At 40.9% G+C, this 27042-nt stretch overlaps 1 protein-coding gene across 3 annotated transcripts in view; it reads right to left on the bottom strand.

The window, feature by feature from the left end:
* LOC110528232 (SAP domain-containing ribonucleoprotein) overlaps positions 1–27042 on the bottom strand; it is a 66506-nt gene continuing 39464 nt past the window's right edge. For all 3 annotated transcript variants that reach the window (XM_090241500.1, XM_021610107.3, XM_021610108.3), the window contains exons 10-11: positions 2099–2185; positions 1–341 (exon numbers count right to left, since the gene is read on the bottom strand). In XM_090241500.1, coding sequence (XP_090097626.1) covers positions 300–341; positions 2099–2185 — 129 coding nt within the window. In that variant the 3' untranslated portion in view covers positions 1–299. The remainder of the gene's footprint in view (positions 342–2098; positions 2186–27042) is intronic.

Raw genomic sequence — 27042 nt, 5'->3', positions numbered from 1 at the left:
TTGATTTTGATAGGGGTTTGTTTATTATGCGTCAAACAACTCTTAAGGATTAAGCCCTGATAGGAAAGTCTATCCAGACTCTACATTACCTTATTTCCCAACAGCTATAGGACAAGTTTACTCAAGGGTTATTAGGACACTTGTGGGAAATTGTAAAAGATCTTTAATGTCCAAACTTTTACATACTGTAAATATTTGTTCTTACTAAACAGCATAGGTTGGTATTTTACCACTGTAAAACAAGAGTTACAAGTTTAAAAAATACAATGACATGTAAAAAAAATTTAAAAATTGTCGAATCAATTATTTCCAAATCGCTCTGCGCGTTTCCTCTTCTTTACCTGAAATGGGGGGAAAAAACGAACATGTAAGGAACATTCTACATAAATGTTGTCATGTGTGCCAAATGTATACAGAAGAGCATATACAGAAATCGTGACTCCACAGAATCAGGACTTCTATTTGTGGTATATGCATGTGTAACAATAATATATAGATCTTTCTTAAAATTGGTGAATTATTATTTGAATGATGAGTGGTGGTGAGGAAACAAACATTACATCAGAGTATCAAGTCAGTATGAAGACTACCAGGCCTGATACCTGCAACATTAGAACTGCAAGCATCATCCTTACATACACTACAGTTCAAAAGTCTGGGGTCAAAACAAATGTCCTTGTTTTTATAAGAAAAGCATATTTTCTGTCCATTGAAATCACATAAAATTGATCAGAAACACTGTGTAGACATTGTTAATGTTGTAAATGACTATTGTAGCTGGAAACGGCTGATTTTTAATGGAATATTTACATAGGCCCATTATCAGCAACTATCACGCCTGTGTTCCAATGGCACGTTGTGTTAGATAATCCAAGTTTATAATTTTAAAAGGCTAATTGATCATTAGAAATCATTTTTCAATTATGTTAGCACAGCTGAAAACTGTTGTCCTGATTAAAGAAGCATTAAAACTGGCCTTTAGACTAGTTGAGTATCTGGAGCATAAGCATTTTTGGGTTCGATTGCAGTCTCAAAATGGCTAGAAACAAATAACTTTCTTCTGAAACGCGTCAGTCTATTCTTTTTCTAAGAAATTAAGGCTATTCCATGCGAGAAATTGCCAAGAAATTGAAGATCTCGTACAATGCTGTGTACTACTCCCTTCACAGGACAGCGCAAACGGTCTCTAACCAGAATAGAAAGAGTGGGAGGCCCAGGTGCACAACTGAGCAAGTGGACAAGTACATTAGAGTGTCTAGTTTGAGAAACAAATGCCTCACAAGTCCTCAACTGGCAGATTCAATAGTGAAGAGGCGACTCTGGGATGCTGGTCTTCTAGGCAGAGTTGCAAAGAAAAAGCAATTTCTCAGACTCGCCAATAAAAATAAAAGATTAAGATGGGCAAAATAACACAAACACTGGACAGAGGAACTCTGCCTAGAAGGTCAGCATCCGGGAGTTGCCTCTTCACTGTTGACGTTGAGACGGGTGTTTTGCGGGTACTATTTAATGAATCTGCCAGTTGAGGACTTGTGAGGCATTTGTTTCTCAAACTAGACACTCTAATGTACTTGTCCTCTTGCTCAGTTGTGCACTGGGGCCTCCCACTCTTTCTATTCTGGTTAGAGACCGTTTGCGTTGTTCTATGAAGGGCGTAGTACATAGCGTTGTACAAGATCTTCAGTTTCTTGGCAATTTATCGTATGGAATAGCCTAAATTTCTCAGAACAAGAATAGACTGACAATACATTTGCCTAACAGATTTTCACATTTATTGACTCAAAATAGCTTCACAATATTAATTAAATGTTTGACTTTGATTCTCTTTGAAGCACTGGCTAAATATTGAGGTATTTCCCAATTACAGTTCCTTCAGAACTAGGTAATTCTTCGTTCTTTCTGTTCTAGAACATTCTAATAGCGACTTACAAAACATTCTAATACCCCCCTCCCCAACACACAACAATGTGAACATTCCGTTCACTTATTTTGAATGCTTCTCACAGCAGTGTTTGATCACTTGAAAGTCGGTCCGACCAGCTCTCTTTTGGCAACAACAGGTCATAGCCCAGGAACATGAAAACAAAACCTTTTGTACCTCACTATCTTCAGCCCCAACTGCAGCAGCAGCGGTGAGAATCCCAAACCTCTCCTTCCTCTTTTTCAGTTTCTCGTCAACTTCAACCTGCAACACAACAGTCAAGGATGAGGAGATTTCCAAATGGTGTTTCGAAAAAGCAACAAACAAATGACATTACACTGAATAAGGGTGGAGAAAAATACCCCCAAATTCTCAGTATGAATTTCTAAGATTAAAAGGCTGAAAATCTGGTGGCCTGGTGAATAATTTTAAAAGGTTATGCGAGGACACAGCAAGCTTTCCTCACACACTGCGTTCTGGCAAGAGATTGCCAACTAGAACAAACTGACAGATTCCAGGTCACTGGTCAAACCTCCAAAAACACAACCCCAGAGGTCGGCTCCATCCCAATCTCCATCCCGGAAACCAAAGTGAGGAGCAGGAGGGGCTGAGTGGGATGCCCCATACAGCTGCAACAGTGATGGTCCAGCTTTAGGCTGTATCCAGATATTCTCCACCCTTCTACAAAAAGTGTGCACTTGCACACTCACTATCATGGATTTAAGAATTTGCATATACGGAATTAAGGAAGTTCATGATCTTTGTTCTGCAACAATACCACACAGCAAATTGGCCAGTGTTACCTTGTGTTGATTTTCTGTGTAACATTTCTAGTGTTGATTCAGTTGTTAAAAATTAACACTCAGTGTAAAATAACCAGTATTAAACCAAAACCACACCAATCATATTTCCTCATGCTCTATTGCAGGTAGATTTTTTGAATTGTTTGTTTCAATATCTGTTTTTGCATGTACACGGTTTGATTAATTAATTGTATGTTACTCAAATATAAACATACATTTTCTAAACTACAGTGCATTTGGAAAGTATTCAGACCCCTTGACTGTTTCCACATTTTGTTACATTACAGCCTTATTCTAAAATTGATTCAATATTTTTTCCCATCAATCTACACACAATACTCCATAATGACAAAGCGAAAACAGTGTTTTAGAAATGTTTGCAAATGTATATATATAAAAAATGTATTTACCCAAGTATTCAGACCCTTTGCTTTGAGACTCGAAATAGAGCTCAGGTGCATTTTGTTTCCATTGATCATCCTTGAGATGTTTCTACAACTTCATTGGAGTCCACCTGTGGTAAACTCAATTGATTGGATATGATTTGGAAAGACATACACCTGGTCCCACAGGTTGACAGTGCATGTCAGAGCAAAAACCAAGCCATGAGGTCGAAGGAATTGTTCGTAGAGCTCCGAGACAGGATTGTGTCGAGGCACAGATCTGGGGAAGGGTACCAAAACATTTCTGCAGCTTTGAAGGTCCCCAAGAACACAGTGGACTACATCATTCTTAAATGGAAGAAGTTTGGAACCACCAAGACTCTTCCTAGAGCTGGCCCCAGGCCAAACTGAGCTATCGGGGGAGAAGGGCCTTGCTCAAGGAGGTGACCAAGAACCCAATTGTCACTCTGACAGAGCTCTAGAGTGCCTCTGTGGAGATGGAAGAACCTTCCAGAAAGATAACCATCTCTGCTGCACTCCACCAATCAAGCCTTTGCCTTTATGGTAGAGTGGCCAGACGAAAGCCACTCAGTAAAATGCACATGACAGCCCACTTGGAGTTTGCCAAAAGGCATACCCAAGAAGACTCAAGGCTGTAATTGCTGCCAAAGGTGCTTCAACAAAGTACTGAGTAAAGGGTCTGAATACTTATGTAAATGTGATGTTTAAAACATTTATACATTTGCAAACATTTCTAAACACCATTTTTTGCTTCGCTATTATGGGGTATTGTGTATAGATTGATGAAAAAAATCATATTGAATCCATTTTTAGAATAAGCCTGTAACGTAAAATGAGGAAAAAGTCAAGGGGTCTGAATACTTTTCGAATGCACTGTAGTTCAATCTCTTATCGCACCTGTTACTGAAATGGTTGTTCCAGGTTAGATGGTTTAGGTAGTCTCATATCTTAGTCTTCCCAACCTGGCAGTTATTCTGAATGCAGGTTGCAGGTGAATATAAATTCAAAATGTTGGATATCCCCACCCTGGCTGGATTCCAATAGGAATTACATATCACTTGCAAGCCATCATAATGTGACTTGCAGGCCTGAAAACCATGATTTAAGGCCTTCCTAAATACTTGTTGTATCGCGTTAAATAATACAAAAATGTATTAACATATATAGGAAATATGCAAATAAGGCTTCACACTAAGTAATGTGTTATCTTAAAAGTGAAAAGTATAGACACTTGACCAGTGTTAAATTTACGCAATGGCGGCAGATCCGACTTTTCTCAAACCTTTTTTCCTTCTGCATATGTGTTTATTTTCTACTTTACGCACACTCTGCTCTAGCGAATGCTGCTCATTTCATAAAGTTGGATCAAAACTGAATCAATGTCTGTAAGATCACATAATGATAGTATTCTACATAACCAAATCTAATATAATGGCATAGTATTAGGTTACTGTAAGACAAAAACACCACTGCATTTGTCTCGCACGTGGCCAAAACTCAACAACATGCACCACTCAGCAAAGTACACAGGTAGGCTATGCCAGCCTTTCTCAAACTTTTTTTGTGCAAAGGACCAGCAAAGCATGGCCTTTTTTACTACTTTGGTAAAAAATAAATTGACAATTGCATGTTTATAAACACCAATTTTATTGCAATTATTTTTACTTTACACTAAATTAACGAACATTGTATATACTTGGCTGCCTTCATGGTTTGTCGGTCTGTCTTGTACTCATGGGAAGTCTCTCTGTGCTTTCTTCAGGGGCTGTCTGTATCCGTCCTTCTGTATGGGCTGTCTTCAGAGGCTGACAGTCTCAATGACAAAACAATAAAAAAAAAAAATGTTTAGTAATTATACACAATGTAACCACAATTCAATTTTTATAAACAAATAATCTTGCATTCTTTCAATATATACACTATTTAAAAAATATAAGAGTTTATAAACATGTTTGACTCACCTAATCAATTTGAGATGGGTGTGCCCGTCTCTTGGACACTTGTCAAACCTCGGAGGGAAGGAGGAGGGATACTCTCAGTGTTTAACAGCCAGTCTGCTGGGATATTTTAATTTTGTTGCAGCAAGAGAGGAAAAGCTGGTCTCACATAAGTATGTGGAATGAAAAGGGATTAACGTCTTCACTCCCATCTCGCTGAGTTGCGGAACAGCCAGAATGTGGAAAGGCGTATCTCATTAAAACAAGCGTGTATGCCTTGGTCACAGGACAGCTCCAATAGTTTATCCTAAAGAACCGGTGACAAGCTGAGTCTCTTCAGTGTTGGTGAACGGATTACTCATCCATCGCTTTCCCGAGTGGATATAAGATTGTGAGGGGAAGAAATCCTCAAATTTGATCAGAGTTTGGCTCAGATGTGACCCCATCAATGTCCACATCCCCCTCGTCAGCCAGAGTTGAGAATAGGGGGGAACATATCGAAAATGCCTCTATCCACACTTGGTCTCTCCGGACGCCCAGCTTTTTCTGGAAAGTGGCAACTAAACTCAGCAAAAAAAGAAAAGTCCCTTTTTCAGGACCCTGTCTTTCAAAGATAATCCAAAATAACTTCACAGATCTTCATTGTAAAGGGTTTAAACACCGTTGCTTGTCCCATGCTTGTTCAATGAACCATAAACAATTAAATGAACATGCACCTGTGGAATGGTCGTTAAGACACTAACATCTTACAGACGGTAGGCAACTAAGATCACAGTTATGAAAACTTAGGACACTAAAGAGTCCATTCTACTGACTCTGAAAAACACCAAAATAAATATACCCAGGGTCCTTGCTCATCTGTGTGAACGTGCCTTAGGCATGCTGCAAGGTGGCATGAGTTGCAATCCATGAGGAGGAGATGGACTGCAGTACTCAATACAGCTGGTGGCCACACCAGATACTGACTGTTACTTTTGATTTTGACCCCCCACCTCCCTTTGTTCCGGGACACATTATTCCATTTCTGTTAGTCACATGTCTGTGGAACTTTATGTCTCAGATGTTGAATCTTGTTATGTTCATACAAATATTTACACGTTATGTTTGCTGAAAATAAACGCAGTTTACCGTGAAAGGACGTTTATTTTTTTGTTGAGTTTATATACAAGAAGTTGGGCTGCATTTGAAATGTCTGTCTCATCAAATTCTAATCGGATTGCAAAGCAATTTGATGCGTGTGCTCGGTCTAAAACCTGTGATTCAATATCATCTGCCATATCCTGGATTCTACACGTGACATTGTCATTGAAAAGTGGTATTTCACTGATCTTTGTAGCAGCAATTGGGCCCAAAATCTCTCGGCAAGCAATCACAACTGAGGGCATGACCAACTTTTCAACTATAGTGAAAGAAGCCTGGCACTTGGAAATGTTATGAGAGAGTACGTATGAAGCCTTCAGTAAACTCTCGTTGTCTGTGAAAATATTGTACAGCATTTTTGATTGGTTGGTCAGCTCACCTCGTTCGTTTAACCTTGAGATGTGGATGCTTTGTTTCTAAATGTCTGCACATTTGATGGCTTCATAGCATGTTGCGGAGGCAAGTCTGACATCACACAGACTGGTTTTGGCAGGCAGCTGTTATTTGAAACAAATCCAAACTTGATGTAGCATGGAAAGTACTATCAAGTGAATGGATGATACTTTTTTTTGCCTCAGAGGACCTAAGAAATTTGCCTTCTTTCACATTAAAATACTAATCTAGTTGCTTTCGTTTAGAGCAGGCCATGATTAACTAAAAGGGAGAGCAAGAGCGTGCAGGCTGCACAGCAGGGCTAGCTTGTGTGTGTGTTTGGTGTGCTATATTTCGTCATGGCAACACAATTTGTTTACTGCAGCATGCATAGTTAAGTAGGCCTAGGGAAAGAATTTAGTCAAGACAAATATTCCGGGCACTGACAAGCATTCCTCCACGGACTGGTGCCGGTCCACGGACCAGGGTTTGAGAAGGGCTATGCTACATACATAGATGTTAACGTCATCTGCTCTGAAATTCACTCACTGTACATCATTCAAAACAACACTGTAGACTAGTTCAAAACACTGTTTAACTCAAGATCTAAATGCATATTCCCATGAAACTGATTGAGATCAAATGGCTAATATGCAGATGCTGCATGGACATTTCACCAGTAAAACTTGAATTATCATTCACAAATCGACAGTGAGAAATGTGAAAGGAGACCACAAAAATGTGTGCGTAAAGTAGAGGTAAAGAAACACGCGCAGAATGTGATCCGCATATATAGAAAAAAAAAGTCTGGAAAAAGTTGGATCTTCAGCCACAGCCTTAAATGTAACACTGTCTGTGTTGATTTAACCCTGGAGAATTTGCTGCGTAGCTTAAAAGACCAACAAAGGTGGTGAATAATTGCTTTTGAAGACAGATACGAAGGAGGTTGCTCTACCACCAGAATTGTTGAAATAAGAAAATTTAAAGTTGGTCAAAGTTCCATAATTTTCTGAAGTTTACATTTGTGGCTGATGGACATAGGCTGCATATACTGCTTTGCTTAATTCAACTGCATGTCATTGCAATTACAATTCTGTGCACTGTGGTTTCAAGTGAAGATTACAAGGCAAAGATTAGAAGCAGAAATATATAAAAGCTACATTTTGGTGCCGAAACCCAGACTAAAGAGTATGTCACCGAGATGCCAAATTTCTCTACATAGCCTAATATACTGACAATTTAAGTTGCCACTTGATTTACCATTCAAGTTATGTCCAAAATAGTGGTATTACACATGCAATTCTCAAAATCAGGATTGTGGATGTACAGCCACACACAATTATTCATAGAAATTAGTTTATTTCGTCTTTACCATAGATTGGAGAATAAAAAAACGAATATTTGCTTGCACATTGACTTTTCCTTTCCAGTTACTTGACATAACATTTTCACAAAATACTACTAAAGAACACAATCATGGACTGAGAGGATAAGTTTGTCAAAATATTGTGTAGAGGGAAGGGGTTGGCTTATGAAAATGGTTGTGCATTTCTTTAAGGCCTGCAGTCAGTGAAAGGCTCTGTGGGGTCTCCATAGTTCACATGGCAAACTCTCAAAAACTGTGTGAGGGGCGGGGGGGTTGTCCCCCCTGCCCCTGTCATGCCTTAAGCAGAGGCCAGTGTTGACATAGTGCTGGCCAATCTAATTTTGATTGTCAGGAGCAGGGAACGGCGATCCCCCCCTTCACCCCCTTGAGATCATCAAGTTCATTTCTCTGGCTGCAGTGTTATTTTTTTGTGCCCCCCCCCAAGCTTCTCTATCCTCCCTCTCTATTCACAAAGCCATTCTAGAACAGCTTGAATTAGTGACAGTTATTATTCAGACTAATGAGTAAAAACTCAGAGACTACAACAGTTAAGCTAAATGCAAAGAAGTGGGGGGGGGAAAGGAATCGGTCAGAGGCAAGAAGACGGGTATAATACTCTTTTAGTATAAAGTCACTTTATCCACCAATAACAACCATGCCCACAGAAACACTAAAATACAAAAGTACACTATTTCTGATTAATAGAGGCTGACAGAGTTGACGATCATCTCTGTAGTTCCCTTTGTGAAAGACAGGGATGACATCCAAAATTCTGTGGGAGATGAAATTGTGACATGTCAAGGAGCCTTTATTGTTTCCCCAGATCTGTATGGCCAGATAGGACAGATGGCCCTCTATACTTCTTTACAAAAGTGTGTGTGTACATTTGAGTGTGTGTGGTTCCATACACTATGTGGGGGAAAAGGGTATTATCATTCCAGATTCAAATGCACATAGAGCTGAGTCTGGCCAAGCCCACTTCTCCTTAAAAATCCCATGTAAATGATGGTCCTTCAGATGAGTAGACAAATGCCTTGTCTACAGTGCCTTCAGAAATAATTCATACCCCTTGATTTATTCCACATTTTGTGTTACAGCCTGAATTCAAAATGGATTAAATAGATTTTTTTTCTCTCACCCACCTACACACAATACCCCATAACGACAAAGTCAAAACATGTTTAGAAATGCAGAAATCACAAGTATTCACACCCCTTTGCTATGACACTCCAAATTGAGCTCAGGTGCATCCAATTTCCTTTGATCATCCTTGAGATGTCACTACAAATTGATTGGTGTCCACCTTTGGCCAATTCAATTGTTTGGACATGATTTAAAAAATAAACACTTGTCTATATAAAAGGTTCCACAGTTGACAATGCACGTCAGAGCAGAAATTATACCAAGGAATTGTCCATAGACCTCCAGGATAGAAATGTAATGAGGCATATATCTGAGGAAAGGTATAAAACTATTTCTAGTGTTCAAAGTTTCCAGGAGCACAGTGGTTTCCATCATTGGGAAATGGAACAACCCAGACTCTCCCTAGAGCTGGCCAAAGCCGGGGATTCAGTTCTTCACAAATGTATTCTCAGGAATGATAAATTAATTTGCTTACCTTAAATTCAAATTAAATTATGCACGATATGGTAATGCAGAAAACAGTTCCATAGCCCCTTACACTCATGGAAATTAGCCTATATGGAAAAGGCCAAATTGAAATGTTTCTAACAGAACTATAAAAAGCATATGCATGACCATGGTAGCAAATGAAAGACTTGATTACTGGGAAATTATCATACCAAAAGGTGAGGACAACAGTTCAACTGACGCCAGACTGAATCCAAACATTGCACTGCTGATTGTCTATTTTACATTGACTGTACTTACACAGCATTTGTCAATAACGAAATCTGAATACATTCAGTAACATAAGAATATTAATTTACATTGGAGTAGGTGCAAGATAAGAAAAAAATATTACAAAGGTTTGTGTGAGAGGTCTAACTGGTGTCTCCAAGAGGCCACACCTCTCCAAACTGTGCACAGTTCCTAAGTCATTTCAATGCACTTTTATGACTCAAGGAAAGAGCCTTCAACTATAAGGTGTTTTTTTTAGCTCTCCAAGATTTTCCATTGAGGAATTGAGGCAAGCACACTTGCAGTTTGTTTGGAACACAGCCCTGCATCCCCACCATCACACAATTACTGTTGTTGTTTACGCAATCCAGAAACATTACATACATCACAATCTGGGTCAGGTGGGCAAAATTTTACAGCTTATTCTATTGATAACATGGCTAGCTAAGTTATAAAATATGATCTTAGGCTTTCAAAAGGCCCTTCAAACAAACATTGTAATTTTGGTGCACATAGAATGAGTCATGGGTGCATTCAAGTGCGTGTTACGCGGCTCGTTTTCTTCACAATATTTTTCTTAATTCTGTTCAGGTCAACCCAGGGTATAGCATGTCATCCTTGTAACTGTGGCTGAAACAAAGCAATCATAAACATTTATACTGCAAATTACATGATTTGTTAACATCCTTGTTAGTGAGCATTTCTCCTTTGCCAAGATAATTCATCAACCTGACAAGTGTGGCATATCAAGAAGCTGATGAAACAGCATGATCATACAGGTAGGTGCACCTTGTGCTAGGGACAATAACCGGCTACTCTAAAATGTGCAGTTTTGTCACACAACAAAGCCACAGATGTCTCAAGTTGATGAAGCGTGCAACTGGCATGCTGACTGCAGGAATGTCCACCATAGCTATTGCTAGAGAATTGAATGTACATTTCTCTACCATAAGCATCGTTTGAAAAAATGTGGCAGTATATCCAACCGGCCTCACAACCATAGGCCACGTGTAACCACGCCAGCCCAGGACCTTCACATCCGGGTCGGAGACCAGCCACCCGGACAGTTGATGAAACTGGGTTTGCACAATCAAATGCTCACCTTCGATGGCCACAGGCATGCTGGAATAGTGTGCTCTTCAAGGATGATCCCGTTTCAACTGTACTGGGCAGATGGCGTTGTGTGGGCGAGCGGTTTGCTGATGTCAACGTTGTGAGCAGAGTGCCCCATGGGGTTATGGTATGGGCAGGCATAAGCTACGGACAGCGAACACAATTGCATTTTATCGATGGCAATTTGAATGCACAGAGATAACGTGATGAGATTCTGAGGCCCATTGTCGTGCCATTCATCCGCCGCCATCACCTCATGTTTCAACATGGTAACGCACGGCCCCATGTCGCAAGGATCTGTACACAATGAAAAGGTCCTAGTACTTGCATGGCCTGCATACCCACGAGACATGTCACCTATTGAGCATGTTTGGAATGCTCTGGGTTGATGTGTACGACAGCATGTTCCAGTTCCCGCCTGTATCCAGCAAGAGGAGTAGTACAACATTCCTATTCCTATGACCAACACATGCATATCTGTATTCCCAGTCATGTGAAATACATAGATTAGGGCCGAATTAATTTATTTCAAATTGACCGATTTCCTTATATGAACTCAGTAAAATCTTTGAAATTGTTGCATGTTGCGTTGATATTTGTTCACCGCATATGTATTGATTCGATAACGCCATTTGATGTTCCAAAAATACTGCTAGCTACAGTGCATTCGGAAAGTATTCAGACCCCTTGAATTTTTCCACATTGCGTTACATTACAGCCTTGTTAGAAAATTGATTAAGAATTGTCCCCCCCCTCAATCTACACACAATACCCATACTGACAAAGCAAAAACAGGTTTAGAATTTTTTGCAAACTCATAAAAAGAAACTGAATTTACATACATAAGTTTTCAAACCCTTTACTCAGTACTTTGTTGAAGCACCTTTTGAAGTGATTACAGCCTTGAATCTTTTTGGGTATGACACTACAACTTCGGCACACCTGTATATGGGGAGTTTCCTCTCAAGCTCGGTCAAGTTGGATGGGGAGCGTCGCTGCACAGCTATTTTCGGGTCTCTCCAGAGATGTTAGATCGGGTTCAAGTCCGGGCTCTGGCTGGGCCACTCAAGATCATTGAGACTTGTCCCGAAAACAGTCCTGCATTGTCTAGGCTGTGCGCTTATGGTCGTTGTCCTGTTGGAAGGTGAACCTGAGGTCTTGAGCACTCTGGAGCAGGTTTTCATCAAGGATCTCTCTGTACTTTGTTTTGTTCATCTTTTTCTTGATCCTGACTAGTCTCCAATGTCCCTGCCAGGTTTCCTCCAGACGTGACGCTTAGCATTCAGGCCAAAGAGTTCAATCTTGGTTTCATTAGACCAGAGAATATTGATTCTCATGGTCTGAGAGTCCTTTAGGGGCCTTTTGGCAAACTCCAAGCGGGCTGTCGTGCCTTTTACTGAAGAGTGGCTTTCATCTGGCACCCATCTCCACAGAGGAACTATGCAGCGTGACCATCAGGTTCTTGGTCACCTCACTGACCAAGGCCCTTCTCCCCCGATTGCTCAGTTTTGCTGGGAGGCCAGCTCTAGCAACAATCTTGGTGATTCCAAACTTCTTCCATTTAAGAATGATGAAGGCCACTGTGTTCTCGAGGACCTTCAATGCTGCGGAAATGTTTTGCTACCCTTCCCCAGATCTGTGCCTCGACATAATCCCATCTCAAAGCTCATTGGACAATTCCTTCAACCTCATACCTTGGTTTTTGCTCTGACATGCACTCAACTGTGGGGCCTTAAATAGACAGGTGTGTTAATTTTCTAAATCATGTCCAAACAATTGAATTGCCCACCAGTGGACTCCAATCAAGTTGTAGTGACATCTCAAGGATGATCAAAGGAAATTGGATGCACTTTAGCTCAATATGGAGTGTCATAGCAAACGGGTGTGAATACTTATGTAAATTAGACGTATGTATTTCATTTAAAAAAATGTGGAACCTGTTTTCACATCGTCATTATGGGATATTCAGGGTTCATACAGATCGTGGCAAGTAAAATTCAAGTACTTAAGTACTTTTTAAAGCACTAATATTTACTTTCAAGGACCATGAATTTGTAATAGTTCCTATTACGCAATTCTTTCTAGTCGCCACCAGAAGGCAGAATACCGCCACATCCGCATGAAAAATCCTAACTTACTATTTATCACTACCTTACAAGTTCTACTCAATAATATGTGTTTCACTACTTATTTACTACATACATGAGTGGTAAGTCAGTACTGATGATATTGACTTATTTCCTTATATGAACTGTAACTCAGTAAAATGTTTATTTTTGTTCGGTGTACTTGATATTTAAATTGACTTTATATTTCACAAAATGTTGGGCCCCACATAATAACATGAAAGTGAATTCTGACAGTGTAAAAGCACCTTCTATACCCATTTGAAGATAAACAAGTTATTAATGTGTTTGATACGATTAAAGATTCTCTCAGGGGACTCTATTTACATTTTAGGCGACCCAACATGGGTCCCGGACCCCAAGTTTGGGAACCACTGTACTACTAACCTCTCTCCCTGCTTGCTTCAATGCTTCCTCTCTCTGTCTATCTCCTTTGCTTCCTTCATTGCAGCCTGACTCACCACTGTCTCACTACTCTCTGTAAAGCTTAATTTCAGTCAACTGCTCCTGCTTAGGTCAGGCTCAGTTCAAATGTTAGCTATAACTAGCTGGCTAAGGATGAAGCTAGCTACCTGGCTGATAGCCAGAGCCCTTGAGCTACCAACTAGCTAGACACCTGAAATATCAGTGACTATTTACCAGTTGTACACTGATTCTCTGAAAGGCAGGAGGTTTTTATTTGGGGGGGGGGCGGGCGGGGGTCTGTTGACACGGCAGGGGTCAAGGGATGTTTACAATATTCTCACTGTCAGCGGTGTCTCTGCCACTTGCCACTGTAGGTCTGGGCTGAGGTAGTTTGTTTCACCTCTCGGCCTATGTCGTGGGCGGATTTTCCCGTTGGACAGAGTGGTGAATGAATGTGCTGCTAACAAGGCAAATCCTGGGGAGCGGACGAACATTGGGCATACATTAAATCACTCATGATTCCACTCGTTCGCTGAGGTAGACGCAATTAAAACTCAGATCAAGAAGCCTTCTGAGCGTTGATCAACACTGGGAACGCAATAAGTGGGTAAACGATAATTAACTAAATAAAAAAAGGTGAGTAAGCGGCGTTTACCCTCCACTACATCCCTGTTTGGGTCTGGCAAAACCCATTCATAAACATAAATATCCTGCCAGGCATGATTAAATCTACATTTCCCCTGCATTTTAGCCATCGATGTGACGTTTGGTGGCGCCTAGTCAGTCAGTTCTGTAGCTGCCTGGCTGAGTGCCCATGTGGGTAGAATGAGCGAGCTCGCCTGGCAACCAGAGGAAATGAAACTCAGTAGTCTGCCTGGAAATTAATTTTAAGACCAATAAATTGTTCTAATAAATAATTTCCTAATTTTCTGTTGCCCTTATTTTAATTCAAGTACTTTTCAAGTACCAACTTGAGCAAATGTCTGATTTAAGGTATTCCAGAACTTGAATTTCAGAGTGTCAAATTCAAGTACTTTAAGCACCTTGTGTGAACCCTGGGTATTGTGTTTGGATGGGAGAGAAAATAAATATATGTAATCCATTTTGAATTCAGGCTGTAACAACAAAATGTAGAATAAGCCAAGGGGTATGAATACCTTCTGAAGGCAATGTAAGTGCAGATACATGCACCACATCATTGCCCTTGCTCTGCTGTGTGCGTGCATCTTGCTAGCTGTCACTCAAATGGCAAGGGGCTGAAGCTCATTGGCTAGAACTCGAATTGCTAGGGGGCTGGCACACGTCGGGGAAAACTGTATTGGGACAGCTTCTAGAAAAACATTTGCTTTCAGACCAGGGATTTCGTGGCTAATTGAGGCATGACAGTAATTCTTCTCATAGATTATGCATATGAACTACACATGGTCACTTCTAGCCCAAAGCAGGAGGTTTATAAATAAATAAATAAAAAAACTTAGTCTCAAGTTCAGACTTGTGATTTTATGCTCACTAATGATTTTAAGTTCAAAGAAGAGAGATTTTGAAACGTGTATATGATGTCAGAATTAGCCAAATATAGTTGCTTCTAAGTAAGGATAGATATGGTTTGTATGACTTAACTAGCCACATTCAGGAGTATGAGGATAACTGTGAGAACTAAATAGTCCTAGGTAATTAGGTATGCTTTGAACAAGTTAACCAGAAATGGAAAAGACGCATAGAACATAGCTATCTTTAGAATGAAATGTTCTAAGCTTCTGTATAAAAACAATATTGTTATCTTTTAATCAACGTTAAGCTCGGTGTTGGGACAGTGACAATCGTTTTGTTTTTGCACTGTACTCTAGCACTTTGGATGGAAATGGATTTTACCATGATTACAGACCATTCTGAATAATGATTGAGTGAGAAAGTTACAGAAATACACATCATACCCCCAAGACATGCTAACTTCTCACCATTACAATAACAGTGGAGGTTAGCATTTTGGGGTATGATTTGTGAGTGCACCTTTCTCACGCATCATTATTCACAATTCATTCAGGATTACCCGTAATCATGGTACCATCCACATTAATGTAGGTGTTTAGAAACATTCTATTCTTATTTACAATGTTTTACTACTTCAATACACAAGTGAATTTGTCCCAATAATTTGGTCCCCTAAAATGGGGGGACGATTTACAAAAAGTCCTCTAATTACCATCAAATAAAAATTGACAGTCTGCACTTTAACCTCCGTCATTTATAATTTAAAAGGCCCCAAAAAAAGTAGCAAAAAATTGTCACTGTCCCAATACTTTTAGAGCTCACTGTAGATAAGGCTGTATAATATACAGTATCTGTAAATCTAATATAAATTTCATGGATATCTAAAGAAAAACTAAAACTATTCAATTTAGTTCAGTCTAATTAACCTACAATTGTGAGAAGCACTAACAGCTGAAAGTTTACCAAAAAAAGCATGTCCTATGTAAGATGGACTTGGCAGAGAAAATAGGAATGATACACCATTACCCACAAATCATTCAGGGGGAGGAGCTATAAAAAACAAAGACATACAAACGTGAAAATGTGCTCAGCCCTTTCCACCCCCATTCCTAAAACTTGCAGGGCCTCTCTACAAGCTCTGTCGCAAAGAACAGTTCTCACTTGACCTGAAAGCACAACTGCAGATTGTCAAAGCTAATCTTGACAGTACAGAGAACAAATCCTACCCCAAAGACCAAAGGTGAAAGCTCAATGATATTCTGTTAGGGAGGGAGTGTCACTGAAAACAGACCAGCACACATAAAAAACAATACTACAAAACATAACACATTATGGAAAACAGTTGTGAAACTAGCTACCTTATATATTAAACGTATACAGTGGGGCAAAAAAGTATTTAGTCAGCCACCAATTGTGCAAGTTCTCCCACTTAAAGATGAGAGGCCTGTAATTTTCATCATGGGTACACTTCAACTGTGACAGACAAAATGAGAGAAAAAAAATCAGATTTTAGGATTTGTAGGATTTCTAATGAATTTATTTGCAAATTATGGTGGAAAATAAGTATTTGGTCACCTACAAACAAGCAATATTTCTGTCTCTCACAGACCTGTAACTTCTTATTTAAGAGGCTCCTCTGTCCTCCACTCGTTACCTGTATTAATGGCACCTGTTATCAGTATAAAAGACACCTGTCCACAACCTCAAACAATCACACTCCAAACTCCACTATGGCCAAGACCAAAGAGCTGTCAAAGGACACCAGAAACAAAATTGTAGACCTGCACCAGGCTGGGAAGACTGAATCTGCAATAGGTAAGCAGCTTGGTTTGAAGAAATAAACTGTGGGAGCAATTATTAGGAAATGGAAGACATACTGATACACTGATAATCTCCCTCGATCTGGGGCTCCACGCAAGATCTCACCCCGTGGGGTCAAAATTATCACAAGAACAGTGAGCAAAAATCCCAGAACCACACGGGGGGACCTAGTGAATGACCTGCAGAGAGCTGGGACCAAAGTAATAAAGCCTACCATCAGTAACACACTACGCCGCCAGGGACTCAAATCCTGCAGTGCCAGACGTGTCCCCCTGCTTAAGCCAGTACATGTCCAGGCCCGTCTGAAGTGTTTTTTTAAATATTTTTTTTCAAATCTGTTTATTAAGTTTTACACACACACACACACACACACACACACACACACACACACACACACCAATATAAATAATATACTCAACTAGAAAAAAAATACAAATAAAAATACAAATAAAAAAATAGCTTTAAAGATACCGTACTTTAGACAAGTTAAACACACCGGGCAAAAGGCTACAGAGGTTAAAGGGCAATCTATAGTACAGGGACAGAGCAAGCACCTCACCATTGTTCCTGTAAACAGTCATGGGATAAGGGTGGAGAAATGCAACCACTCACAGACAGTCATGGCCACAGACCAACCATCCACTGGACAAAAAAAAAGTTTACAATGCTTTAAAATAAAAAAAATTAAATGATTATTCATGTAGGCGTGAACAAAATGTAAAAATAACTGGGAAAAACAAGCTCACACTTCAGTCTCTGCCCGGGCAAGATGAACAAGGCATCCGCGGGTCACAATCAATAAGCACATGGACCTTAATGCCCCCCCAGCAAAAACACAGAGAGAAGCTCCTCCAACCCTTTAGTCACAGGGGGGTCAAATACAGACTTATTGTAGTTTTAATTGGAATGCCATCAGAGGATGGACTGTTTAAAGTAAGACCGGAATGGAGCCCAAGCCTCAAACAGTTTGGGGTTCCCACGTGAATTGAATTGATTTTTTTCTAGTTTCAGAGAGCACAACACATCTCTCACCCAATATTTATAAGATGGGGGAGCTGCCATCTTCCAGTTCTGTAGTATTAGCCGTCTAGCTAAGAGTTGTATAAGCAACAGTGTCCGACTGGATTCTTGATAGGGGGGTACCCATGGGCAGTACTCCAAAAAGGGCTGTAAGGGGAGACGGATCTATAACAGTGTCATATATATCAGAGAAACATTTAAATATTAATTCCCAGAAACCTGACAGTTTATGACAGCCCCAAAACATATGCAACAGTGTGGCTGGTTCCACTTTACATCTGACACAGGTAGGATCAAAATCAGAGAATATTCTTCCAAGTTTGGCCCCCGACCAGTGGATACGGTGAACCACCTTGAATTGAATGAGGCTGTGTCTCGTGCTAAAAGAGGACGAGTGCACCCTGTGCAGCACAGATTCCCAGGCGTGAATTGATCCCGGACAATCCTAAACTAAGACCTTGTAAAAGAGCACTTTAAAGCAGCCTTGTTTACCGGAAAAAGCTCACTCTTGCCTAGATTCAGCTTGTACCCTGAGATTGATCCAAACTTTTTAAGAACAGATAGGGCACGTGGCAATGAGGTATCAGGGTTGGAGATAAACAAAAGGAGGTCGTCAGCATATAGAGAGACTTTCTGCTCCCAGCCCGCCCTGATTATGCCTTGAATGGCATCATTAGAGCGTAGTGCAATGGCGAGCGGCTCGATTGCCAAAGCAAACAACAAGAGGGAGAGTGGACAACCCTGTCTGGATCCGCGGTGCAAGGGAAAATAGAGGACAAGTTATTAGTCCGTACCGAAGCCATGGGGGAAAAATAAAGAATCTTTATCCACGCAATGAATTTGGGGCCAAAGCCAAATCTATAAAGGGCAGCTGTTAGGTAATCCCACTCAACGAGGTCAAACTCTTTTTCGGCATCAAGTGAGACCACCACCTCCGGGTCCCCCGACGCTGGGGAGTACAGTATATTCATAAGGTGCCTAATATTGAAAAGTAAATGCCTATTTCTCACAAAGCCAGTCTGGTCAGAGTGTATTACTTGGTGCAGCAAGCCTTCCATGCGTATGGCTGAAAGCTTAGCTAGGATTTTGTAGTTTAAAAGCGAGATTGGGCGATAGGATCCACATTCCAGGGGGTCTTTATTTTTCTTTAATAGTAATGAAATTGAAGCCTGATAAAGACTAGGCGGTAGCTTTGAAGTATTAAGGCACTCTGTAAATAATCCAGACAAGAATGGGCAAAGCAGACCAGAAAACGTCCTGTAAAATTCGGTTGGAAAACCGTCCGGACCTGGTGATTTACCACTTTTCATTGCGGACACTGCTGTTGCAATCTCCTCAAGCGTAAATTCTTCTTCTAGACAGTCATGGGAGTCTGTATCAATTGAAGGCATATTCAAGCCATTAAAGAAGGAGTCAATCAGCAAAGGGTCTTGGGGGGATTCAGAGGTACGATTTTTATGTTTTTTTTTCCCAAATAAAAAAAAGGCGAATCCCTTGTGCAAACGGAATGACAAAAGCACCACTTGTAGATGTATATAATTGTATTCCCAGTCTTATAACAGGCATTGAGAGAGAAAATAAGTCAAATGTATAAAGGCTCTCAGCCAGAAATCTAATTTGAAGTAAGGAAATCGTAGTAAGACAATCAATAATAATAATATAATAGTAGTCTAGTTGACTGAGACAGCTTACAAACAATACCAAAAAAACTATGTGTGCGCAACGCTGAACGTTTGCTGGGCGTAAATGACGCTCAAAACTTTTAAAATTGAAGTGAGACCCCAAAAACCGTGTAGCCTCGGGAGACATTTACTGTTTACTGGGTCAATGCAAAAGGATGCAGTAAACAAATAACTAAAAATATTTTGAGTCACTGAGACACTGTGTAAACAAACGGATCAGGTGATCGAGACAGCCTAGAAACACAGGAGTTAAGTAAAACCTTAATAAAATTCAATTAAAATGACTGAATGCTTGTAAGGCACGCACACTAGATGATCAAAACATTAGATCACATCAAATAAGCCTGAATGGTTTCGCCAACTTTACAAGACTAGCCTGTTAGATCTAAACATAAATTGTACCACAGGTGGGTTACTTACTACCCACAGTTCGCAAGCAACAGTTGCTGAACTGTGAGCATGTTCAATACTTCTTGATGTGACGTTGAATGTGAGCCATAGCCTCATCCGGAGATTCAAATGTGTAGTCTTTACCCTCATGAGATAGCCATAAACAGGCTGGGAATCGCAGTCCATACTTCACACTTGGATGGTCCCGAAGTACTCGTTTGGCCTGTCCGAAAGCTGCGCGCTGCCTGGAAACAGTGGGGGAGTAGTCCTGGTAGATGGAGAAGCTCTGTCCTTGAAAGCTCAGAGTGGTATTGCGGGCTCGTCGGAGGATCTCCATCTTCTCATGAAAAAAGTGCACTCAAAGAATTATGTTACGGGGCCTCTCCCCATCCCGGGGCTTTGGGCGCAGCGACCGGTGGACTCGATCAATCAGGGGCTTTTCATCTAAGGCAAGAACATCCTTCAGCAGCCCTGAAACGAAATCCGTGGCGCAATGCATTTCCGCTGACTCTGGGACCGATACAAGTCTCAGATTATTGCGGCGAGAGAATTCCTCTAAACTCACACAGCTCTCCTTCACCTTTTTCAAATCCGCAGCTAGGTGTTTAACTTCAGCCTCCAGGGATGTAGTTAAGTCGGAGACATTAGTAGCGGAGGTCTCCAGTGCTGCAATCGTGGTAGTGTGTGACGCAGCTGTTGTTTTGAGTAATGTGATTGCTGGCACAGTCTCGTTCCGCAGGATGGTTAAATGTGCTTTTAAAGTATCAGAAACCTCCTGTTTTCTGGCCTCAATCGTAGCAACCATCTGTGTTTTCATTTCAACTATCTCAGAGCGTAGTAGTTTGATGGCCTCGAGAATGTTCATTTCAGCGCCGCCAGGCCAAGCCGCACCCCCGGGTAAAGTGTGCGTCCCCGGGCCCTCAGACTCAGGAGAGGGCGGTGATGAGAGCGGGTCTTGTATGCCGGGTTTTCTCAAAGTCATGCTTTTGGCCTTTTGTTTGGTCGACATGCTGACATTTGGAAGCAAAGTAGTCTTGGTTTTTATGGAAAGGGATCACCAAATTAATAGTTGAAAATAAATACGGTTCTGCTGCAAAATTCACATAAACTTTAAGAATACCACGGGAGCAAACGGAAAACTCGTCAGTCGCACATGGCGTCCCTCCTATCCCCGCCAAGCCCGTCTGAAGTTTGCTAGAGAGCATTTGGATGATCCAGAAGAAGATTGGGAGAATGTCATATGGTCAGATGAACCCAAAATATAACTTTTTGGTAAAAACTCAACTCGTCTTGTTTGGAGGACAAAGAATGCTGAGTTGCATCCAAATAACACCATACCTACTGTGAAGCATGGGGGTGGAAACATCATGCTTTGGGGCTGTTTTTCTGCAAAGGGACCAGGACGACTGATCCGTGTAAAGGAAAGAATGAATGGGGCCATGTATCGTGAGATTTTGAGTGAAAACTTCCTTCCATCAGCAAGGGCATTGAAGATGAAACTTGGCTGGGTCTTTCAGCATAACAATGATCCCAAACACACCGCCCGGGCAACGAAGGAGTGGCTTCGTAAGAAGCATATCAAGGTCCTGAAGTGGCCTAGCCAGTCTCCAGATCTCAACCCCATATAAAATCTTTGGAGGGAGTTGAAAGTCCGTGGTGCCCAGCAACAGCCCCAAAACATCACTGCTCTAGAGGAGATCTGCATGGAGGAATGGGCCAAAATACCAGCAACAGTGTGTGAAAACCTTGTGAAGACTTACAGAAAACGTTTGACCTCTGTCATTGCCAACAAAGGGTATATAACAAAGTATTGAGAAACTTTTGTTATTGTCCAAATACTTATTTTCCACCATAATTTGCAAATAAATTCATTAAAAATCCTACAACGTGATTTTCTGGATTTTTTTTCTCATTTTGTCTGTCATAGTTGAAGTGTACCTATGATGAAAATTACAGGCCTCTCATCTTTTTAAGTGGGAGAACTTGCACAATTGGTGGCTGACTAAATACTTTTTTGCCCCACTGTACATATTTCAAATAAATAAAAAAGGGAGGGACAGGGTGCAAATGTAACAATGGGGCAGGGTGGTGTGGGAGGTGTGTGATTTGCAAGCTGTCAGCTGATTACCCTACCGATGAAGAGCAGTAGGCCCCATTCTCTATCCAGTGCCTCATGTCCCTCCCATCGCCACCCCAACGCTCCCAATACCCCATCGAAAGAGGTCTGTTGCGTTGTGGCCTCACTAAATCAACATTGTTATAATGAGAGAACACTTGACCCCAAGCAGCCTCAGCCCCTCACGTAGGTGTCAGTCCCATAATGGGCGGCACATTATGATTCGTGGGAAAGCCTGGGTCATGTTAGGCCACAATTACCTCAATCAAAACGCCAGCATACCTCAGCCCCCCCCACCCAAACACGCCTCCCTCCAACACCACTCCAGTCACACATCCATCTGGGAAAACAACAAAGACAAATGCCGTGCCCAGCTAGGCTACACCTCCGGCCTAAAACATAGGCGCACACTTAAACCTGCCACAAACCAGCTTGACCACTCCCCAAAAAGGCCCCATCTCTTATCAGGGGAGTGGATCTGATGGCACTCCCCCTAACCTGTGCTCTGTGTCCCTCGGGTGTTAGGGGGCCTAGCCTCTGACCCACTGACCTATAACACTCCCGATGTGGGTAGGTCCACAGAGCAACGTCAAACAACACTTATCAGCCCCAGGAATGGTGCTAATTTCAAGTAGTGTGGGACAGTCTGGTGGCTAAAGGCTGAGGCAATATGTGCTGCCATGTTCTATAAAACTAAGGCCATGAAAGGTGTACTTATTAGTCACCCATACGCAATGTCATTATATTCATATTTTTATAAAGTACTGAAATATTTTGGAAAATGTAAAACGGTGCAATCATGTTATGTTTGACCTGGCAGATAATCTTACTAATATTCATTCTTTGCACATTTTCAACTACATAATAACCAACTAATCAATTTGGCATTCAACCATCTTGCTGCTCAACTATGAGCTTAGTGAGTGTACTCTGCAGTGACCACTAGGGAGCTAGCCATCATTAGCTTGGAGACCTGTACTAGCATTAGCATCAGTATGTAAATTACTATGCATGACAACAGAGTGGCCCAGGGTTATACACTAACTTTTTCAGCTGGTGGCACCTAGTGGCACCAGCACGATTTAATTTTTTTTTTTTTTTTTTTACTAATGACATGACCAGTGTCCCATAATGTGCCTGGATTCCATACAGAACCATGCTAATAACGACTAACCATCTTAAATCAGCATGCCCTTGTGTTTGTACATTGATTTGGATTTAAAAAACATAACAGCAAAGAGACTCAAAATAAAGTGCAAAATGTATTTATTGCAGATTGTTTTTTTTTTGTACCCCAAGGGATACGCCAAATAAATGTGATTCTCATTTAAAATAAATATTGTTTCTGAAAAAAAAAATAATCTTCACATTTTCAAACCGTCCAATACATACATACATTTGGGTGAGTTTTTTTTAAACGCCTGAGTAGCCTCGTTTCACTGCCAAAAATAAAATTAAACCATCTAGTGTTCAGCGAAATAACACAATGTCAAATACAGGTAGCCTAGTCAAATAATTAACATCCAATCACATTAACCTTTTTGGGATAGGGGGCAGCATTTTCACTTTTGGATGAATAGGGTGCCCAGAGTGAACTGCCTCCTACTCTGTCCCAGATACTAATATATGCATAGTATGATTAGTATTGGATAGAAAACACTCTGAAGTTTCTAAAACTGTTTGAATTATGTCTGTGAGCATAACAGAACTCATATGGCAGGCGGAAACCTGAGAAAAATCCAACCAGGAAGTGGGAAATCTGAGGTTTGTAGTTTTTCAAAGCTTGGCCTACCGAATACACAGTGTCTATGGGGTCAAGATGCACTTCCTTCGGCTTCCACTTGATGTCAACCGTCTTTAGAAACTTGTTTCAGACTTCCGCTATAAAGGAGGGGGGGAATGGGAGCTGAATGAGTCATGGCTCTGGCAGAGTGTCTCAGGCTCGTGACGCGCGGTCCCGACAGAGTTAGCTCTCGTTCCATTGCTTTTCTTCAGACAATGGAATTCTCCAGTTGGAACCTTGATGATTTATGTTAAAAACATCCTAAAGTTTGATTCCATACATTGTTTGACTTGTTTCTACAACCTGAAATGGAAATTGAGTTGTCTGGACGTAGTGCTCGCGCCTCATGAAGATGGATTACTGGGCTGAACACGCTAACAACAAGTGGCTATTTGGACATAAATGGACTTTATGGAACAAATCAGTGATTTATTGTCGAACTGGGATTCCTGGGAGTGCCTTCTCCCAACATGGCGGATATTTCTTTGGCTGGATTGGGCTCTGAGCGCTGTTCTCAGATTATGCTTTTTCCGTAAAGTTTTTTTTTTTAATCTGACACAGCGGTTGCATTAAGGAGAAATCTATCTTTATCTCTGTGAATAACACTTGTATCTTTTATCAATGTTTATTATAAGTATTTCTGCAAAATCCCCGGATGTTTTGGAATCAAAACATTACTGCACGTAACGCGCCAATGTAAACTGAGATCTTTGGATTTAAATATGCACATTATCGAACAAAACATACATGTATTGTGTAACATGATGTCCTATGAGTGTCATCTGATGAAGATCAAAGGTTAGTGATTCATTTTATCTATATTTCGGCTTTTTGTGACTCCTATCTTTGGCTGCAAAAATGTCTGTGCGTTTTTTTGACTTGGCTATTACCTAACATAATCATTTGTTGTCCTTTCACTGTGAAGCCTTTTTTGAAATCGGACACGATGGGTTGATTAACAAGAAGTTTCTTTCATTTGCTGTATTGGACTTGTTAATGTGTGAAAGTTACATATTTCAAAAAAATATTTTTGAATTTCGCGCGCTGCCTTTTCAGCGTAATGTTGTCGAGGGGTTCCACATAAGAAGTTAACCGTTACTCACTCACGGGAATTCCACAAACAGTCCGTATGTAGCCATAGGTAGCCGCTGCTCATTCCATTTGCTCGAAAATTGATAAATGGTTAAAAAATGTCCTGTGTCCATAGAGACACATACCAGCTCTACTGGTAGTACCGCTACTACCAGCGATACTACACAAGTTGTTCTGCTTCTACGAGCACATCCAATGCTAGCATCAGTAATTCTACATTTGTTGTTTGCCCAGCTAGCATGGACACTGACAGTTGTGAATCTGATGCAGACGAAGAGCTACTGCCCCCTTATCCGGGAAAGCACTGAACAGACAGGGACGTTGGACCATCGAAGAGGCACAAATATGATGAGAACTACATTGATTTGGGGTTCACATATTGGTAGTGCCTTTCCTCGGCCACATTATGTTATATGTGCACAAGTACTATCTCACAACTCAATGAAATCTTCACTCTTGTACAGACATTTAGAAACAAAAACATGCCAATTTGAAAAATATGCCACAGGAGTTTTTATTGCGAGAATTAAGACAACTTTGAAGTAGTAAGACATGTATAAAAGCAACAGATACCATTAATAAGAAAGGGCTAGAAGCGTCTTATATGGTGAGCTACCAAGTGGCTAGGACAGGCAAGCCCCATACTATTGTGGAGGACTTAATTCTTCCTGCTGCCACGGATATGGCTGGGACAATACTGGGGGAAAAGGCCAAAAAAAAACTATAGACAATGACTTCATCAAACAACACTGTTTCATGACACATCAGTGACATGGCAGAAGATGTTTTGAAACAATTACTGCTTCGCATACAAGCCAAATAATTCTATGCATTACAGCTGGATGAGTCAACAGACGTGCGGGCCTGGCACAGCTTCTGGTATATGTCCGTTACGTTTATGGGAGAGGGGGGGTATCCTCTTCTGCAAACCAGGACAACAGGAGAGGATACTTTTAAAGTACTGGACAGCTTTGTGACATCAAATGGACTTTGGTGGTCAAGATGTGTTGGTATCTGAACTGAGGGCACAAAAGCCATGACAGGGAGACATAGTGGAGTGGTAACGCGTGGGCAAGCAGCTGCTCCCAATGCCACTTGGGTACATTGCAGCATCCACCAAGAGGCTCTTGCTGTCAAGGGAATGCCTGACAGCTTGAAAGACGTTTTGGACACCACAGTGAAAATGGTTAACTTTGTTAAAGCAAGGCCCCTGAACTATCGTGTATTTTCTGCACTATACAATGATATGGGCAGCGACCATATAACGCTTTCACAACATACAGAAGTGCGCTGGTTATCAAGGGGCAAAGTATTGACACGTTTTTTTAAAATTGAGAGACAAGCTTAAAGTTTTCTTTACTGACCATAATTTTCACTTGTCTGACCGCTTGCATGATGACGAGTTTCTCACATGACTGGCCTATCTGGGTGATGTTTTTTCTCGCCTGAATAATCTGAATATATGGACTCTCCGTAACTATATTCAATGTGCAGGACAAAATTGAGGCTATGATTAAGAAGTTGGAGCTCTTCTCGGTCTGCATTAACAAGGACAACACAGGTCTTTACATCATTGTATGATTTTTTGTGTGCAAATGAACAAGCTTACGGACAACGTCAAATGTGATATAGCGAAGCACCGGAGTGAGTTGGGTGCGCAATTACGCAGGTACTTTCCCGAAACGGATGACACAAACAACTGGATTCATTATCACTTTCATACCCTGCCTCCAGTCCACTTACCGATATATGAACAAGAGAGCCTCATTGAAATTGCAACAAGTGGTTCTGTGAAAATGTAATTTAATCAGAAGCCAAACTAAATACAGGCACAGACTGTGTGTGGGAAATGATTTAAGACACTCTCTCTCCAATCCAACATTGCAGAGTTATGTGCATCACTTCAAGCACACCCTTCTCATTAACCTGTGGTGAGTTGTTCACAATATTAAATTAATAAACAAGGTTTTATATGTAACATGGTTAAATAAAGAGCTAAATTATTTATTATTATTTGTGCCCTGGTCCTATTAGAGCTCTTTGTCACTTCCCACAAGCCGGGTTGTGACAAAAACTCACAATCATTCTTATGAGTAATAAATGTATCGTATAGTGTGTGTGGGAAAAAACTACATTTGAGAGTGCGCCGATCCTGGTGCTAGAGGGGGTGCGCAGCTGGAGGTTGAATGTTTAAAGGGGT

The sequence above is a fragment of the Oncorhynchus mykiss genome, chromosome 7 (assembly GCF_057628025.1).
Source record: "Oncorhynchus mykiss isolate SJ-2025 chromosome 7, ASM5762802v1, whole genome shotgun sequence".
In the NCBI taxonomy this organism is placed as follows: domain Eukaryota; kingdom Metazoa; phylum Chordata; class Actinopteri; order Salmoniformes; family Salmonidae; genus Oncorhynchus; species Oncorhynchus mykiss.
The sequence above is the reverse complement of the archived record's forward strand: the minus strand, read 5'-3'. Positions and strand labels throughout refer to the sequence as shown.